Source organism: Balaenoptera acutorostrata, chromosome 6 (genome assembly GCF_949987535.1).
Source record: "Balaenoptera acutorostrata chromosome 6, mBalAcu1.1, whole genome shotgun sequence".
In the NCBI taxonomy this organism is placed as follows: domain Eukaryota; kingdom Metazoa; phylum Chordata; class Mammalia; order Artiodactyla; family Balaenopteridae; genus Balaenoptera; species Balaenoptera acutorostrata.
In genome coordinates, this window is record NC_080069.1 from 121,638,261 (window position 1) to 121,657,703 (window position 19,443).

Consider the following 19,443-nt stretch of genomic DNA (forward strand, 5'->3'; position numbering starts at 1 on the left):
AGACAGACAGCTAAATAAATTCAAGGAACTGTCTTATGCCTGATCTAAGAAATAACACATTTCGAGGAAGCATTTACATTTTAATAAACCAATGATGACTTTCATTAGAAACAAATTTAGTGGAGAAGTGGGAAAAAGTGAAGAAGTTGGCGAATACCAAGAAGTCAGAAGGCTGCAGAGACAACGTTCTGAGCATTCAGACAGAGGTGAAGTGGCCCGGGGCACCTGTCTCTTGCCCTGCTAAATTAAACTGTCAGGGCGAGTTCCACACGCTGGGGCTATGGGGGCGGGCGGTGATTTCTCGCGATGGCCCTTGCTGCTGAGAGCCTCCGCCTGCCTTCCTGAACCTTCTCTGCAATTCATCAGCCGTCCCAGCAGTGCGCCGCCTGGCTCTCAGGTTCTTAGGCACCAAACAGGCACACGTCTTCCTCCTTTTTTTGATATTTTAGACATGTACCTTTTGTATTCCAAGAATCTTCGAGTCTGCCTCTTTCCATGGCATACTTTGTAATTAGTTCTTATTAGATTTAGTTTTTTGTATTAAGTCAAAGAAACAGTTTATATATAGATCCCCAACATACAGCCCTTCCTCAAACAGAAATCAGCAAGTGTAACGCACGGCAGTATCGTAGCGACAGATCTGATCATCACTCGGGTTGACTACATCTCACCGGTGAAGCAGCCAGTGGTTCAGGACCAGGCACTTCAATAGGTGAATTTTCAGGGCAGAAACCAGTTGAGGCTGGACTCCTACAGAACACTCTGCCCCTTAAATGAATGTTCTTACACCCCCCGTAAGAACATTCTTACAGCACATAAGACCCAAATCTCTTCCTCGCGGTATTTCCCAGTCTTCGTCCTTCTGAACTTCCTTCCGAGTCTCTGGCATCACTGAGTTCTCTCCTGAATGTGAACCTTATGCTGAATTTCCCATGAATGTTGCGGGCTCTTTTTCCAGACAACATCATCAAAAGGGAGGACTGCCTTTTTAAAAAAAATTAATTAATTAATTTATTTATTTTTGGCTGCGTTGGGTCTTCACTGCTGCGCGCGGGCTTTCGCTAGCTGTGGCAAGCGGGGGCTACTCTTCGTTGCGGTGCGCGGGCTTCTCATTGCGGTGGCTTCTCTTGTTGCGGAGCACGGGCTCTAGGTGTGCAGGCTTCAGAAGTTGTGGCACGCGGACTCAGTAGTTGTGGCTCGCGGGCTCTAGAGCGCAGGCTCAGTCGTTGTGGCGCACGGGCTTAGTTGCTCCGCAGCATGTGGGATCTTCCCGGACCAGGGCTCGAACCCATGTCCCCTGCACTGGCAGGCGGATTCTTAACCACTGCGCCACCGGGGAAGTCCCAAGGGCTGTCCTTTTTATACCTTTAAAATATACCCAGCTCACCAATGATTCATGTTGGTGCTAATTATTATTTCCCCTCTTTCAATTTCAGGCTTACATTTGAACCTTCCATAGCAATCAACTGGAAGGCATTTATTCGAGAACAAGGACGAGAGGGGAGAGAGGCAGAGGCACCTAGGCTGACGACTCTGTGCTGGACCATCACCCTCTGACTGCGGAGCTGTGTGCACCCGTTTCTGCAAGGAGATCACATCACAGTGAACGAGCACAGGAGGCCAAGCAGAGAGAGCGGCTGACGGGGAGGAAGGCGAGAACGTGAACGTGGGTCTAGAACGGAAGGAGGAGGGAGCCGTGCAGGCAGAGAGAGGCTGCCAAGGTGCAGCGAGTCCCTCCTCTTGTGGGACAACACACCTCTGAGAACACCTTCCACACGTACACGAATCGCCGGGACAGAGGGCAAAAGCTACGGCGCTGGGACGGGTTTTCATTTCGACCCCCCTGTATTTCTGGAGTGGAACTGCCTGATCGGGTGCCGCCTAGACTCTGAAAGGGCCGCAGAGAGAAGTCCGAAGCGGCCTCCAGCCCCCGGGAACTCAGAATCCAGCTGGAGATGGAGCTCCTGGTGAAACGTGACTGACTGATCTACATGAGATTTTCTCTCACAAGTAAGAGAAGAGATGCACGTCTTCCTGAAACAAACAAAAACCACTCCTTCAGCTGACAAGCTGTATCAAGATGAGAGAATTACATAAGAGGAAAACCCACACCACCTTCATTTTTGCCCTCTTGAATTCATCGGGTGCGGGTCCTCGCCTCCCCCGACACTGAGGGGTGTGAAGCACATTTTCTGAGAAAGCTTCATTCCACGAACGGTCACACCAGCAACCTCAAAAGAGTGTTGAGAGTGTTGAAGTCTGACTGGGGACGGCGGGGGAAGTCACCGAGTGGCTTCTGAGCAGCTGGGCCACTCCCGTGCCCGGAGTGTACCGTGCCACCACCTTGGGCACCACACGGCTCTTCCTGTGCCTCCAAAAACATTCTATGCATCACTGTACTTTCTCTGAGCAGAAGAAATTCGTGAAAGTAGATCAGTGTGAAAAACCGCATGCCTTTAGAAGCCCAGTTTTAGAGCCTGTTACTTTAGGTTTTATGGAAAACATGACTAAACAAACTCATTTCCGTGGCCCAGGCGGATGCTCTCTGCTTTCATCACAATCACCCCTGGCCAGCTCGAGCCGCCGTCCTCTGTCTTTGCTTTCTTTGTCTCTCCTCGGGGAGATCGGGGTTCGACGGAAGCCCCTGGCGAAGGTTCCATGCTGCTGAGCCCTGTGGAGTCCCCGACCCAGGGCTGGAACCGGGGGCTTGTCGCTGGGGGATGTGAGAGGCTGCCACCTGACTGGATGCATACGAGACAGCAGCTGGACGGCCTTGGCCACGGACACGGGGTACGTAATCCACCTGCCCCTAATGGTTTCTTCCCTCGTTTTCCTTTCCTGGGGGAGGGGGAGTTGTGTAAAGAATCAAAAGCGTTATTTTTTTCCAACTTTAAAGGTCCTAAGCATTAATTAATTGCAAGAAACAAAAATGGTGACTAAGAGAGATCTTTGAGAAGCTGGCTGGGCGGGTGGTGCACGCTGATTTCGCAGCAGGAGCAACGCAACGCAGACCTCTACCTGAAAGAAAGAGAGCAGCAGATCGTTCTACGCCTTGGAATGGCAACGCAATGAAAACTGTCATGTGCTGATGGTGTTAAGGGTTTTAGTCTTTGCCACTGGCTATTCTGGGACTCATTGAGGGATCACAAGGGTTAATGGCTCCTCAGCAGCTTACAAGGCCCATCCACTGTAAGAAGCGACAGAAAGTTAATTAGGTGAGATCAGCCGGAGCCCCGTGTTTCTGACTCACTTGATTTTGTGAGAAGCCAACGAGTTGACATATTCTGCCTCCGAAGGAGCCAAAATGAGCAGGCAGCTCCCATGGCAGCCAATCCGGGCGGTTCTCCCAATCCGGTGGATGTATTCAGCAGGTGAAGACGGAGCGTTGTACTAAAAAGGGTAACAAAAATGAAGGCATTCACAGATCAAGGGACTGCCATTAATTGGAAGTGCAATACCCCTCACCTGCCTCCAGGTATCCCAAGAATTAAATCCTGGTGCTATGGTTACCCTACCACAATCACAAGGAGAAGTCACTCAACCCTGAAACTCCTGGCTTCATTGGAAATAACAAGGCTCCGACACGCCAACGGGAACAGTGGCCAAGTTTCAGATAAACGAGACGTCTTCTCGTCCCAATATCTCCTATTTAATTTCACTTCTCCACAGGTCTCTTCATTTTCCTATTTGCATCTTTTCACTGAGGTGACTGGGCAAGGTGAGAATGCAGGCAGGTGGGCGCAAACTTGCGCAGGATGGCCGCACGACCTTGGCCTACTTCCTCAGTAGACAGAGCAGTGGGGCTGAGGCCACGAAAGACGCTGCACAGGGTACAGAGAATCAGGTCTCCACCGCCTCGCTGCAGGCCACCCAGTTCCAACGGAGCAGAGCTGCAGGCCAGCTGAGAGGCAGGTTCCCCTTCCTGCAGGGAAACGCCTCCGCTCCCACGGACAGCGTTCCTGACCCGGCAAAAGGGCCAGCGCTCTAACTCAGCAGAACGGACGCTCTCTACGGCAGTAACGTCATCGTCGTTAACACTAACTGTCCCTGTACTCATTCTGCCCTTTTCTTCTTTGCTGCTACATGAATCAAAGACCAGAGGACCAAGAATATGATGGGAGGCCAGGCATGTTAAACTAATCAATACCCACAATTATAAGAAGGTTCTCAATGATCAATTATATGTGTCTGGCCTCCTGCACATTAAAATCATCCTCGCCTTCCTATTTCAAATCTGCTCCATGGACAGCAGGAAAGAAGACACAATGCCTCTAGTCGCAAAGTCATCATGTGCGGTGAGCAGAGATTTCCTAGCTAGTGACAGGCATGCAATTCCACTAAAATGTGAATAAACCATGACTCACGTAAACAGGACCCATGTCCCCTGGCCCCCGTACAGAAGGGCTTAAAAATACCACTCTGCAGACTAAGGAAAAGAAAAAACAAAACTAAAACCACTAGACTAGTGCTAACACCTGTACCCTCTGGCAAAGCGTCTAAGGCTAGAGGTATGTGTAAGATGCTGTCAGGGCCTTAATTGCCCCCTGCAGGTCAATGTGCATGGACACAGCTCTCAGGACAGCTGAGCCATCGCCTCCTGGACACAATGAGGCCTCCCAGGGGCCCAGGTAATTCCTGTTATTTTCAGATTGCTGAAAACTCTGTGTGTGACACACATTAGTCTGTGAGCAGAGGAGCCTGCCCCTCCCTCCCACGGCTGTACAGTCTGCAGCCTGTGCTGCAGTGGTACAGTCTGCAGGCTGTGCTGCAGTGGTCAGGTGGGCTGGGTTAAGGAAAGATGTCAGGAGAATTGTGCAGGTCGGGCTGGTTGCTGCCTGGAGACCAGGGCAACACCCAAGAGGGTGATAATAATTATTCTACTTAAAGCCAATGCACCTACTCATGATCACACATTCTGGCCTCACGCTCGCACCTTAACAACTTAAATACGTTACCTGGACAATCCACGTGACTTGAGGGAGATCTAAGCCCCGAGCTGCAACATCCTTCGAAACAGAAAAGAATATGGCTTAGGACAGAGTTTCTCAACCTTTTGGGGGTCATGGATCCATTTGATGATCTAATGCAAACTCTGAGGGCTCACCCCCCCAGCAATGTGCACAACTTCAGGAACCCACTGACGTCCACCAGTGGGTAAAATTCCAATTCAGAGGCTAGTTCTACAGAACCCACAGGCGAGGCAGCCAGAGCCCACTTCCCTAAAAGAACATCATCTGCATGTAGGCCTGAGAACTGAAATAAGTCATGATCAGACAGTCATCAACCAGACAGACAAAAAGTATAAAAGCAATGGAGATTTTTTTTTCTTTTCTTTTCAGCTGGTCGCCATCTCAAGAGCAAAGACTCTGCTCTCTGGTTTCTGGCCATTCTGGCAGAGAGACTAGAAAATGGGGATCTTCCAGGCTTTGGCAATAAAGGTACACCTGGCATTCACCTCCAAGCACAAGTCACACCAAGAGTAGCCCCAGCCAACAGGTACTGAGCGCTCACTACACACCAGACACGGTGGAGAGCATTTTACCTGCGTTATCTTGACTCATTGTCAAAATAACGCCTCAGACAACTATTACTCCCATTTGATAGAGAGGAAACCAAGATTCAGAGAGATTAAGGAACTTGTCCAGGGACACACAGCTAAGAAGCAGAGGTAGCCCTCAAATCCAGGTCGGCTTTACTTTTCCAAGACCATATTACAGTATACGGTTCCACTATCAAAAAAGATGCTGTGTCCCTCATATGCTGCCGGTGGGAATGCAAAATAATACAAACCCCTAAGGTGGGGAATTTGGTAATATCCAGCAAAATTACATATGCACTTGCCCTTTGACCCTGAGCAATCTCCCTTCTTGACCCTGGGCAATCTCCCAGCAATCCATCCCTGGCAAAAATTTAAAATGATCTATGCACAAGGCTATTCATTTCAGCACTATTTATTTATTTATTTATTTTTTAAACATCTTTATTGGAGTATAATTGCTTTACAATGGTGTGTTAGTTTCTGCTTTATAACAAAGTGAATCAGTTATACATATACATATGTTCCCATATCTCTTCCCTCTTGCGTCTCCCTCCCTCCCACCCTCCCCATCCCATCCATCTAGGTGGTCACAAACCACCGAGTTCAGCACTATTTATAATTGCAGGTCTGGTAATAACCCCAATGTCTAGCAGGAGACGGGTTGAATAAAACACGGCAACACCTACCCCATAGAACAGAGTTTTACATAGCTACAAAAGGAATGGAGGTTCCTATGTACTGATGTGGAGAATATCTAGGCTATATTTTGAGTGTGAATAGTATGCGTTTGTGTAAGAAATGGGGGAAATACAAATATATTTGCTCATATTTGAAAAAGAAATAATGAAGGGAAAACCCCCAAAGCTTATAAAAAGTAGTGACCTATAAGGGAAGGAAGAGAATGGGGGGAGGGGATGAGGATGGAAGCTGGACTTCCTTTAATGGGCCCTTATAATTCTGACCCTGAGACCACGTTTCAACATAATTAAAAATTAAAAAGATAACCAGCTGTCATGCAATAGGAAGGACAGAGTATCACCTATGACATATTCTTGCCAAAACAAAAACAAAACCCTAGAAATGGAATCTAAACAAGTGCCTAGACCTACTGCAGGGAGACAGGAACAAGGTAAACAGCACCACAAGGACACAATGTGGAGCATTCTAAAGGACAAATGGTCTTTCTTCCACCAAAAAATCCAGGAAAAAGGGGAGGGTAACAAAAACAGAAGACATTAAGTAGACAGATGGATAAATGGATAAATGGACAGATGGATCGAGAAGAAGAGAACCAACACCTGGAAGGGGGTTCACCAAAACTGTCAACTGTGGTTACCTCGAGGTAGAGGGATTTGGGGCAATTTTTACTTTTCTCTTCGCAGTTTCCTGCGTTGTTTGCTCTGTTTTTCTTTTGACGACGAATGCATATTATTCCCCCCCACCAACCCCGCATTTTTATTTAGAAAAATTTAAACCTACAGAAAAGCTGGAAGAACAGTACAACGAGCACTTGTCAGTCCTTCATCTTGATTCACCAATTGCTAAACATTGGCACAGCTGCTTTTTTCCTCTCTGTACTCATGTGTTTTTCTGAACCATCTGGAAGGAAGTTGCAAGTATCATGACATTTTGCCCCTAAATACTTCAGCACATGTCTCCTAAGTAAAAGGACATTCTTCTACATAAATCACAATACCATTACCACACCTAAGAAACTTCACACTAGATAAGTTTATTTTATAATAATCAGTTCACATTCAAATTTCACCACTTGTACCTAAGACGATTTTTATAGTTGTTTTCCTTTCTTAACCCAGGACTGAAGCCTAGATCATTGCATTCTATTTTTATTATAGCCCTCTAGACTTCCTTAACGTAGAACTGTATCCCTACGCTTAACATTTACTTCTTTTTATTTTTTATTTTTTGGATAACAATCATTTTTTGAAGCGTCCAGGTGTCTTGAGGAACATCCCAGAACCTGGACTTTTCTGTCTCCTCATAGTAAGATTCAGGGGTAGCGCTCTGGCAGAACGACATCAGGGTGGGGTGTACCGCCCAGCACGTGACCTCAGGATACAGGCAGGGTGTCTGTCCTGTGCTGGGGACGCTGTGCTCGGTCACTGGAGCAGGTGGCATCCACCATCTCACTCCCTTGTGACGGTACCTTTCTCCTTTGCGATGGGTGAGTAACCTCAGGAGGGAAACTTTGAGACTGTTTCCCAGAACATTTTGCCCAGTGGTTTTTACCATCATTTGATGCTACTTGTCTGTATCAGTTGTTACCCTGATGTCTACAAAATGATGGCTTTCTAAGCCTATCGTTCCTTCCGTTTTTATAACTGCCATTCTTCTGTAAAGGACAGCTCTTCCTCCTCTTGCCTCGCTTTTCAGTATCACTAAGAATTTATAGGTATATTAGGTTTTCTAAAAAATAATAATCTTACGCAAAGTTCTGTAAGAAGCACATTAAAACAATCGCACCCTTATCCTCCAGGGTCAGAGGCAGGACCCAAGGAAGACACTGTCCCACCATCACCTAAGTCACCCAGAAGGACCACTGCAGGCAAGTCAGGGCTGGTCTGCCTTCGCTCTGATTAAATCCCACCTGGGATTTGTGGGTCTCCTTTGAACGGGGGCCAGAGGCTGCATTTATAAGTGTTAAGTAGACATTTCATGTGTTAGAAGTGTGTCAACCACCCAGGAAGTGTTTTCTGACAGCTCCCAGGTGCCCTGAAAGCTGAAGGCGGATGTTCCAGAGCCGATGCCTTTGAGAACACAATTTAGAGTGTTCTCTACACTAACCACAGTCACTGTCTTTAGAAAAACTGACGGGTTCTTAAATCTGCGAAGCTCTTGTTAAGAAATGATTTACTTCATTTAAGTGTTCTGCACTGGGAGAGGTACGTAGACAATGGGCTGTCTGAGCTTTACAGATAAGCTTTGTAAAAAATGTAATGCTCGTCGGTTTAGTAAATCCAACTAAGAAACACAGATGAATCTCTAAACTAGCATGTGATGTTAGGAAAGCCACTCCGGGTACAAACACGCTTAGACAGTAAGTTAGGAGGCACGGCAGCCACCGCCATCAGGACTGTTCACGGTTCTTTCCCACTCGGGCTGGGCAATCGGCTCAGGACGCCAGGCCGACAACCTTCCCGCCGCCCACTACTTCTGGTGTTGGGGTGGGGGCACCTCACAGCCAGCCACTGCTCGACTTCACCAGCCATTTCCTTAAGCACTTCTTTCCAGTCTCAGCCGAGGCTACTCTGAGGGTGGGAGAGTGGCTCAATCTTGCCGGTGCAGGAACAGGGAGAACCGGACTCTAGGACCACTTTAGCAGCCACCAATCCAGGCAATCTGCTCTCCGAGCCTCAGTTTACCCACCTATAAAATGGCTACAATTTACATATCTCCCGAGGTTGCTGTGAAGATCCAATGAGACAGTGGGTGTGCAAAGTGTCCTGAGAATTGTAAATCTGAGTGTTCCAGTTCGTGATGAAATAAGAGCTGGACGGAGGCAATGAGGTGGGAATTTAAAAGCCTCTCGGCTCTCTTCCCCCCTCACACCCCATCCACCCGACCCGGGCAGAGGACCACAGAGGAAGGGGACATGGCTCTGTCTTCCTGGATGCTGTCAGCCAGCAGCACCAGAGCCACGGGAAACTGACCTGCACAAGACTCAGCAAAGGCTTCGGTTCTCCGCCCACCCTTAGAACTTAGATCCAACCCAACTGTATTCCTTTAGCCTAATTAGGGCGAAAGAATCGCTAAAGTCAATTCTGAAAGACACTCACCAGTCAGGCCTTGAAGTCCGTGGGCCTGACAATTGGCCGCCTCCATGAGACCAAGGGGTACAGATGGAAGGCAGCTTGCTCAGGTGCCAGCCTGTCAGTTGGATTAAAATGACTCATTTATTTACCCGAGAACCTCACAAAGTGCTTTTACTAACAGGGAGAGGGGGCCTGCGGCTCTCCGAGCAAGGGACGCAGCAAATTCGCCTCTGCTGCCTTCCCGTCCTGCCAAAGTCATTACTGCGGCGTGTGGAAAGCCATCAGCGGGGCACAGGCCCCCGTCGTCCGGGTGACAGATTGGGCTGCGTAATCAGAGGGGGAAGGAGAGAGCGCAGAAGCTGTCAGAGGCGCAAGATCTTGGCTGGAGCCGCCAAAAAGCTGGCAACATGAGTTAGCGTAACTGAGTCAATAGCCAACCATCTCCAAATGATCTTGCCATTAACACGAATGAAATACGAGCAGAAAAGATAAACTTCGCCTAAAAAGCATACCCCAGAGAAAACCAAGAAAGTCTCCATTTCTTCAGGGGTGCTGAAGGGACATTCTTGGGATGCTTACAGCCCCCCTCCTTTGTCTCCTGGCCGCCTGGCACAGCGAAATTTCCCAGGAGGAGAGGAAATTAAGAACCGCACAGACCTAACGGTGTGTTTCGAGCAAAAAAAAAAAAAAAGAGAGAGAGAGAAGGTGGAGGAGAGCAGCACAGGTGCTTTAGGTATCTTCTGAAAAAGGAGGCATGTGTGGACAAGCACAAAACATTCCAAGGGATACTCAGCCAGAGGATGCAGGTGGAGCCGGAAGTGCCTCTCCTTGCTGGGGAAAGGCCAAGGCACTGGGTACATACATCCAGGGACAACCAGGGAGGGCCACGCATCAGCCCTAAAACTAGAGGGGGCTTGGAAACGCCACATTCCAGTCACTCGGTGGGGTTTCTCCTTCCCAACCCCTCAACTTAAAACAGTGGTATTAAAAAAACCTCTGGCTTAGGGTGAGTGCTTCACTATAAGCCGGAGGAAATATTCTGCTTCTTTTGATTTCTTAACTCCATTGAGGAAAGTAGGCTTTGAACTTCCAAATGACTCCTTCCTAATACTTGCTCCCTCCTTAACTTGGGTTCTTCTTAGATCCAGTTTTCTAGAGGACACAAACTTACATTTCAAATATGTAAGGACTTCTCTTTCCCAGACTGGTCTCTCCTCCCTGACCATCTTTTCACCTCTGCCCAGACTCCGGACTCATCGGGGTCACACGTGTACTGAGAACCCACATTATACAGCCATGTACCAGGTCCCGCAAGATTGCGTGAAGTTAAGAAGATCCTCGCTTTTAAAATGTTTAAGATGAAAGGAAACACAGACACAGACACACACACACACACACACACACACACCTTTACCTTTCTTCACAATAGAAAAGATATAAGGGAGGAAAATGGGGTCGAGGGAGGGATTTTCTAGAAGTAAAGGAAACAGCAGAATTGTGAGCCTTTGTGTGGTTACACCACAATTCCCAACTTCTCACACAAGACAGTCAGTCTCCTGGCCTCATTAAAACGATCTCGGGTCGATAAATCAAAATGGCAAAAGATATGGTGCGAAGGGGGAAAGTCCCCACGCAACAATTAACAAGTGGTTCCCTTTATCCAGAGAAGCGAGTCCCCCATCTGCCTTGTCCTGCTGTGGCCCTGTTGCTCATTAACACCCAGGAGGCTCCCGGAGAGCTTTCAGAGCCCGGCAAGTAACAGGCTGCTGAAACGGACGCAGTGACAACATCTCCCCAACCCAGGCCCCACCTATCACAGCCAAAGCATCTCAGACACCCCAAGTTTCCGCCTATAGCAAACAAACACGGCAGAAGGAAGACTGGGCAGGAAAGAAGAACTTCTCACCACTGGGGACTCTGGGCTTGTACCCTGGCTTAGAAATGGAGAGGAATGAGCTCCCACCCAGCTCCTTTCCTGTAATTTCCTAAAGCAGAATAAAGAAAAGATGAGACTGGCAGAGGCTCTGCATGCTGGACGTGACCTGGGCCAGCAAGTGAACACGTACCAAGAGACTTACAGAAATCAGATTATGGCAAGTGAGAGCTTGCTTTTCACGTGGCACCTGGGACTGGCAGGGGGCAGAGGTGCCAAGTCAATGGTGCTCCTCATCTAGCTGACATCACCTGCCTGCAGGCAGCAGCCAACAGGACAAGGAAGTCATCATATGCTTTTGACCCCACCGAGAATCACATTTCAGAAAATGATCTTTTCTTCCAGAGAGCTACTAAAAAAAACCCCAAAAACAAAACAAAAAACTGAACTTCAAATACCTGGAGTTTTCTTTGAGACTTAGAGCTCACCCATGTCTGTAAAAAACATGGCAGCATTTGCACACTAGGAGACTCGATAATTTCCCACCAGGGACAAATCCAGCATCTTAAGGGTCAAAGATAAAGCATTTTGTTCTGGTCCTAACCCAAATTCCAACACACAGGTTCCTACTGCCTTCTGTTTTAATACAGATGATCTGTAACATTCACTCTTCAGATAACACCATATATATGAAAAAGTAAACTTATTCCCAGTGAGCGCTTTTTTTTTCATGTCACAAACAATTCTTTATTGGAATGTTTGAGAGAATCCCATAGGTAAAACTAAATTATTTTATTGATTTTTTTTTTACAAAGAAGTTTTTAAATTTTATTTATTCATTTTCTTTAAAGATTTATTTATTATTATTATTTTTTTAAATTTATTTTTGGCTGCATCAGGTCTTAGCTGCGGCGCACGGGCTCTTCATCGTGGTGGGCAGGCTTCTCTCTAGTTGTGGCACGATGATTTTCTCTTCTCTAGTTGTGCTGCGCGGGCTCCAGGGCACATGGGCTCTGCAGTTTGCAGCACGCGGGCTGTCGTCCAGGCGCACGAGCTTAGTAGCTGTGGCGCGTGGGCTTAGTTGCCCCACGGCATGTGGGATCTTAGTTCCCTGACCAGGGATCGAACCCGCGTCCCCTGCATTGTAAGGTGGATTCTTTACTACTGGATCACCAGGGAATTCCTATTTTATTTATTTTTTTATTTCTTATGGAAGTACAGTTGATTTACAATGTTGTGTTAGTTTCTGGTGTACAGCAAAGTGATTCAGTTTATATATGTATATATATATATACATGTGTATCTATACATACACACACGTATTCTTTTTCTTTTTTTTTTAAATTTATTTATTTATTTTTGGCTGTGTTGGGTCTTTGTTGCTGCTTGAGGGCTTTCTCTAGTTGCGGTGAGCGGGGGCTACTCTTTGTTGCAGTGCACGGGCTTCTCGTTGCGGTGGCTTCTCTTGTTGCGGAGCGTGGGCTCTAGGTGTGCGGGCTTCAGTAGTTGTGGCATGTGGGCTCAGTAGTTGTGGCTCGTGGGCTCTAGACGGCAGGCTCAGTAGTTGTGGCGCACGGGCTTAGTTGCTCCGTGGCATGTGGGATCTTCCCGGACCAGGGCTCGAACCCATGTCCCCTGCATTGGCAGGCGGATTCTTAACCACTGCACCACCAGGGAAGCCCCATATTCTTTTTCATATTCTTTTCCATTTTGGTTTATTACAGGAAACTGAATATAGTTCCCTGTGCTATACAGTAGGACCTTGTTGTTTACCTATTTTATATATAGTAGTTTGTATCTGCTAATCCCAAACTAATTTATCCCACCCCATTCCCTTTCCCCTTTGGTAACCATAAGTTTGTTTTTTATGTCTGTGAGTCTGTCTCGGTTTTGTAAACAGGTTCATTTGTATTACATTTTAGATTCCACATATAAGTGATATCATATATTTGTCTTTCTCTGTCTGACTTACTTCACTTAGTATGATCATCTCTAGGTCCATCCATGTCACTGCAAATAGCATTATTTCATTCTTTGTTATGGCTGAGTAGTATTCCCCAATGAGCAAGTATATTAATCTCAGCCTCAGTCTTTAGAAAAAGACATGTATCAGTGATACTCAGCATGGAGTTTCCTGAGCCCCAGCTGTCCTCCCACTTAACCCACGAACACCGGGTGCCTGCCACTCTGTGCCAGGCGCTGGGATGGGAAACACAGCCCCTGTCCTCGTGAGCCTGCGCTCTGGTGGGAAGACACCTAGACCAGTTGTGAGGAGCGTCATAAAGGAATGCAGGGCCCGCTGGGAGTGCCTCGTGGGGAAGAACTGGGGTTTCTGTTTCCTGAAAAACTGCCACTGAAGCTGAGACCTACGAAGGGGTTAGTCTAAGTCAGCGTGGTGTGTCCCAGGCCGAGGGAGCTCATGTACCAGGGCCCCAAGGCCAGAAAAAGTAAGAATGACACATTCAAGCAGTTGAAAGAGGGCCCTGTTTGGCTGAAGGACAGGCAGCAAGAGGGAAAGTGGAGACAGAGGAAACAGGAAGGCGTCAGGCTCCAGAAGTGTCAACAGACAAGAGGATTTTTGACAAATTTCTTTATCAAGTAGATTACTTGGACTCATCTTCGCTTTAGACCAGGCATGTGAAGACAGTTTTAGAGCAAACACAAGCATCTGACTTGATGGGCTTCATAAAGAGAAGGGCTACTTGGTCAGACTCAGATCTCCTTCTGAGGCAAGCATTCCAGGAGCAACTGCTCTCAGATCTGAAGGACCAGAGCCGGCGGAACCACTGTTTGCCACACACACATGAGAATCCGCAGGTCACCGGGCAGGCCGCCTTGTAGATGATCATGCATATATACACACACGAGAAACAAAGCTGCACTCGCTCACAAACTCTCAATTTAGAAAGAAAACAATCTCTATTACCTTTGAAACTAAATAGAGAACAGGAGCTCCTTAAAAAGCAATTGTATTAAACGAGGCCTAGACAGGCATTCAAGTAGCTAAATGTCTTTGCTTCTACCTAGCCCTTGTTCACAGGATTACTAAGTTGACGGTGCAATTTCATTACTGTATATATAGGGATTTCGCAAATAACCAGTTGCGGATTAAGTTACATCTTCCAAGATGGCACAAACAGGGAAGGCATTTTAATCTTGGGAGCCAGCAGCAACTCTGGTGAAGTGAGTCCCCAGAGAAGCAGGGACGTTGAAGGTGTGAGTTTTCAATCTCAAAAGATCACAAGAGGCGTGCATGAGAAAGGTCACTGCGGTGCTGGAGGAGGCGGCTACCCACGACTGCAAAGACGGAGGCCGAGTGAGCTGGCCCTGAAAACTGTGGGGCAAATGACAGCTCTGGACAACAGCACATAAAATCTGTCCAAGCGCATCTATTTTCCTTTAAGAAAAGGTGAGCAGAGGCAAGTAGAGTGATTTTGTTGTGAAAAGACTTTCTCAGCTCTAATTACTCCCGATAGCTGTAATTTACAAGTTCTTGGTGGAGAGAAATCGCCAAGATTCACACGTTTTCAGACAAACAGCTGCCACCATTAGTGAGCAAATTGCCAAGTCTTCCGCGCGGTGGCAGCCCGCTATCTGTGGCAGTAAGGTGACAAACCAGGAGTGCAAAGAGACCGGCCACACCAAGCGGCCCCCGGAATTCCTGTTCCCTGTGGGACTGGTGACCCCAAGGCAAATCGTCAGGAGAGGAAAAACTGCCACCACCATCACAACAATTGTCAACCCTCCCACGGAGCGCAGAATGATACATACCGTGCAGAGAAGAACCCCTGTTTTGGAACGTGAGAATTCTTGGAACACTGCTGTTCTTTCCTACAAAAACAAGGAAAAATAGGGCCTTTATAACTCTGAGATCAAGCCCAGCAAGGTAGGCTTAGATTCTCATAACTCTCCCAATTTTCTACTGCTATAACTATTTTTAGGCACAGAGGGAGAGGTTTTGCCAAGAAAGAGGAAGAAGTGGATTCTTCACACCTTCCAACAAGACCTATACCTACACGACCAGGCTTCTTGGACTGCGGCAGAGTAACAAGCTTTGAGGGCAGCACGTTTCATTAAGACAATGCGGGGGCGGGGGGGGGGGGGTCGGTGGCCAACACCCAGAGCAAGGAGGGCCAAAGGCCACAAGTTCCTGCACTCAGGGTTCCCAACTCAGAATTTACTCTAACACCTTTTCTACAGGTGGTCTAGAGGCTGAACAACAACCAACCTTTCCTATGGGGCAATTTTCTTAAAAACTGATTTTTAAAAAGATTTTCAAATTATAAAAGCCATATATTTTAACTGTAGAAAAATTATACTTCAAGTCAAAGGAAGGAAATTAAATCATCCTACCACTCAAAACAAACCACCACCACTGGCAACACCTTGAGGTTTCCTGAGCCCCTTTCTAGGCGAAACATAACCAAATATGTGGCTTTTTAAAAACTGGCATCATGGTTCTTACACTCCTAACATGCTCTTATTATATATCAACTGAATGTGGACATCTTTTCATGCCAATAAATAGCCCCAAACCGCCTCGTCTCCCGTGACTATTCCACATGCAGCTGAATGGGAGCCGCGCCACCACGTGACCAACGCCCCACTCCTGACAACTGAGGTTGTCAACTGCTTACCATCACAGACAACGCTGCGATAAACAGGTCTGTAGGCAAGTCACCGTGCTCATGCTTAACTATTCCCTTGGGGTAAATTCCTAAAGGCAGACTTGCTGGACCAAAAGGCCTTGGGCATGAACTTGCAGGGGCCACACTGGGGTGTGTTTAAGTCACAGTGCTGCCAGCAGTTAAGACTTGGCCATGTCCCTCTGTCAGCAGCAACAACAAAAAGGAAATATATCCAAATCACTGAAGATTTGGAAAAAAGAAAGAAGTGAAGTCTCTCTTTCCGCTCTGACACCAAGGTGTACCTCGTTCTGGCCTTTCACGGGTACACGTCCCATCACGTGACTGGACCCCAGGCTGCACCTCACTGAGCGCAGTGGACAGTGACGACCGGCACGTAGGGAGTGCACCACGTACCAGAGGCTGGCCTGCACTTTATGTGTCTGAACGTATCCGATCCTCAAAGCAACCCAATGAGCAGCTACTGTCACCACCCTCACTTCCAGAGGAAGAAACCGAGGCACAGAGAGGTTGAGTAACTTGCCCAAGGCACGTGCATACACTGTTAATACAGGACTGAACTGAGATCTGAACCCAGGGAATTTATGGCTGCACTGTAGAGTCAAAATCAGAAAAAAATCAGGAAAGTTCATAAAAGCCCGTGAAACTAATCTTAAAGACCAGACATACTGTACTCAGGTTCGGAGTAAGGAACACAGCCACCAAAGCCCTGAGCATCCATCGCAGCTATCACGCAGCAACTTCTTCAAACAGCAGCTCCTCTCTGACGCTCTAATACTTGGTTAGGGTCACGTCAGTCACTTAGGGAGACCACACTAAGGTCATGTGGAGCAGGGGGCAGGGTGACAAGCCAGGAAGACGCGATGGGGGCGGTTTTAGCTTAGTCCCCTGGGACAAGACACTGCACCAATATTTAGAAAATGAAATACAGAGATCCTCCCTGCCACCTTCTACCCATCTCATAGGGAGGGTGTGAAGGCTAAACACTTAATAAACAAGACAAGTAGAATACTAACAATTGTTAAACGATGAAAAAACTGCACTTTTCCTGAAAGAGAAATAACAGCAATAATGGCACCTGACATTACCCAATGCTCACTCTGCACCAGGCCACGTACTAAGGACTTGATCTGCATTCACTCAGTGAGTCGTCACAACAACCCCAGGAAGTACGTACTACTGTTCTCTCCACCTCACAGGCACGGACATTGAGGCACAGAGAGGTTAAATGCTTTCCTGAGGTCACACAGCCAGTGAATGGCAGAGTCAGCACCAGAACACAAGCAGTCTGCCCCCAGAGCACACGGCTGTAAACACCCTACCCAGTTACCACCCTGTTACAATGACAGATGCACAGTCTGAAATAACCTAACTGCAGAATCTTCTGTTGACACATTCAAACCCCTAGATCCTTGAGTCCACATCCAGCTCCTTCATCATCCTCACACCTACCCTGCAGGATGGCTCTGCAGAAAACAGACCTACAGTATTGATAAAATCAGTTAAAAATAAAAGCAAACCCATAAATGGCATTACATTATGAAATCAACAAACTTGATTGAACTGGGGATCCTGAAGGTAAAAATTAAGAGTTTACAAAACTGAAGCTGGAATATTCAGGAAATTCTGTATAGTCTTGTGTTAAATAAGAAGCTGTGGGCTTCCCTGGTGGCGCAGTGGTTAAGAATCCACCTCCCAATGCAGGGGACACAGGTTCGAGCCCTGGTCCGGGAAGATCCCACATGCTGCAGAGCAACTAAGCCCGTGCGCCACAACTACTGAGCCTGCGCTCTAGAGCCCTCGAGCCACAACTACTGAGCCGGCACGCCTACAGCCCGTGCTCCGCAACAAGAGAAGCCACTGCAATGAGAAGCCCGCGCACCGCAACGAAGAGTAGCCCCCGCTCGCCGCTACTAGAGAAAGCCCGCGCGCAGCAACGAAGACCCAACGCAGCCAAAACTAAATAAAATAAATTTATATAAAAAAAAAGAAGCTGTGTCCTTGAGTAACCTTGAGCAACTTCACTTTTCTAAACCTCCGTTTCCTTAATTATTAAAACAAAAAAAAAACAAAAAGGGGGGCTGGACTTGATGACCTTTAATGTCTCCTTTAGCTCTAAAAATGTTCTGATTTTTAAAAGGCGGTTCTAGTCAAACCTTATTCCGATTTCTGGCTTTCTTTCAAGCTTTCTAATTTTCTAAGCTGCCTGGTAACCTCTGCTCTAGGACAAGATGGCTCCCGTTTCCAAGCCCTGCTTGTCCTTCCTGCCACAATTCCAGAGAGTTCATCTCATTCTACACCCTGCTCAACTCCCTAAATGGATGGCCTGCCTACCAGTAGTGGAATGAGAGTGAACGTAGCTAAGTACCTAAGATGAGGAAAATGTTCCACTCTTCTTCCTGATCAAAAATATTCGCCAGCGCTGAGCCCCTGCAGCCCCTCTGGAACCCCGCGTCCTCTCCCAACCCAAGTGTTCCGAGTGAAAGCGCTGCATCTTGTTGACAATGACAGCAGTCACGCTCAGCAGTACCATATGGGAGCCACAATTTAGCTCCATTAATGCTCTTAATTTGAAGACATCAAGCCCTAATTACACACTGGGTACTAAAAAGGCAAAACCCTTCCCTGGTGCCAGCTACTTAGTGGTACTCTGTTGCCGTAACAGCTGGTTGGGGTACAGTCAGGCCAAGCTGGGCCTGCGAGCTCTCTCGGGTGGCAGAGACCAGCTCCCGGAGCAAAAGCAAACGGGAACAATAGGCTTCCCCTCGCCCCATCGACACAGCCGTGTCACCCGCTTTGGCCTCTGGTGGGTCGCCCACTCTAGCCACGTTCTTTCCTGGCCCAGCGGGGCCCCTAGGGAAGCCAGGGCCAACCCGGGAGGACAGGCTCACCTCCTGCTCCAGGTTGCCGTGCAGCCGCAGGAATTTTAACCGCGTGGAGGCACATGGCAACCCACCTGGGGCCAGGGCCCCTGAGCCGCTCAGCAGGGTCTGGAGGAAGAGGTTGTAGTGGAAGTCCACCAGCTCGCAACTCGAGAAAAAGATGATCATCTTCTGGTCTCTCTCAAACTACATCGATACAAAGGGGGAAAAACCACCACGTGTTTTTAAGATCAGGTGACACTTAAAATGAATCTCTTTCTAAAACACATGGGCAGGCTAGCCCCGATTTGGAAACAGAGGTGACAGATGGCTTTGAATTATTTTTAAAAATAACAGATCCTCCACACTACAAAGAATGTAGGACAGGAAAATGACATAGCTGCAAACTTGAACAGGCCTCCTGCACCTGAGAAAAACAATTATGCTTCAGAGCGAAGTTGCCCTTAGCTGTGTCCCTCTCACTCACTCGGTCCCGCCACACACGGCACTCCCCGGCAGGGACTCTGCACACGCAGTCAGTCTTGAAGCTGCACCCTCAAGCCCTTCCACCTACTATCTCCCCATACACCAGAGAAAGTTATCACGTGAATCTAGTAAATATACAAATACGATGATTCTTGAAAAAAACACGAGCACAGGCCCCTGTATTGCCTCACATCCAGCATGTGTGTACCACCTGTGACATTCCCGGTATCAGTCCCAGGAAAGGTATTTGAGGCAGATCTTCAGT

General features: G+C 47.6%; 1 protein-coding gene across 1 annotated transcript in view; it reads right to left on the reverse strand.

The window, feature by feature from the left end:
* Window positions 1–19,443, reverse strand: part of DDX31 (DEAD-box helicase 31) — a 73,934-nt gene that overhangs the window by 31,764 nt on the left and 22,727 nt on the right. Inside the window, 4 exon segments of the mRNA XM_007194452.3 lie at window positions 3,251–3,390; window positions 4,956–5,006; window positions 14,957–15,016; window positions 18,723–18,899. Coding sequence (XP_007194514.3) covers window positions 3,251–3,390; window positions 4,956–5,006; window positions 14,957–15,016; window positions 18,723–18,899 — 428 coding nt within the window.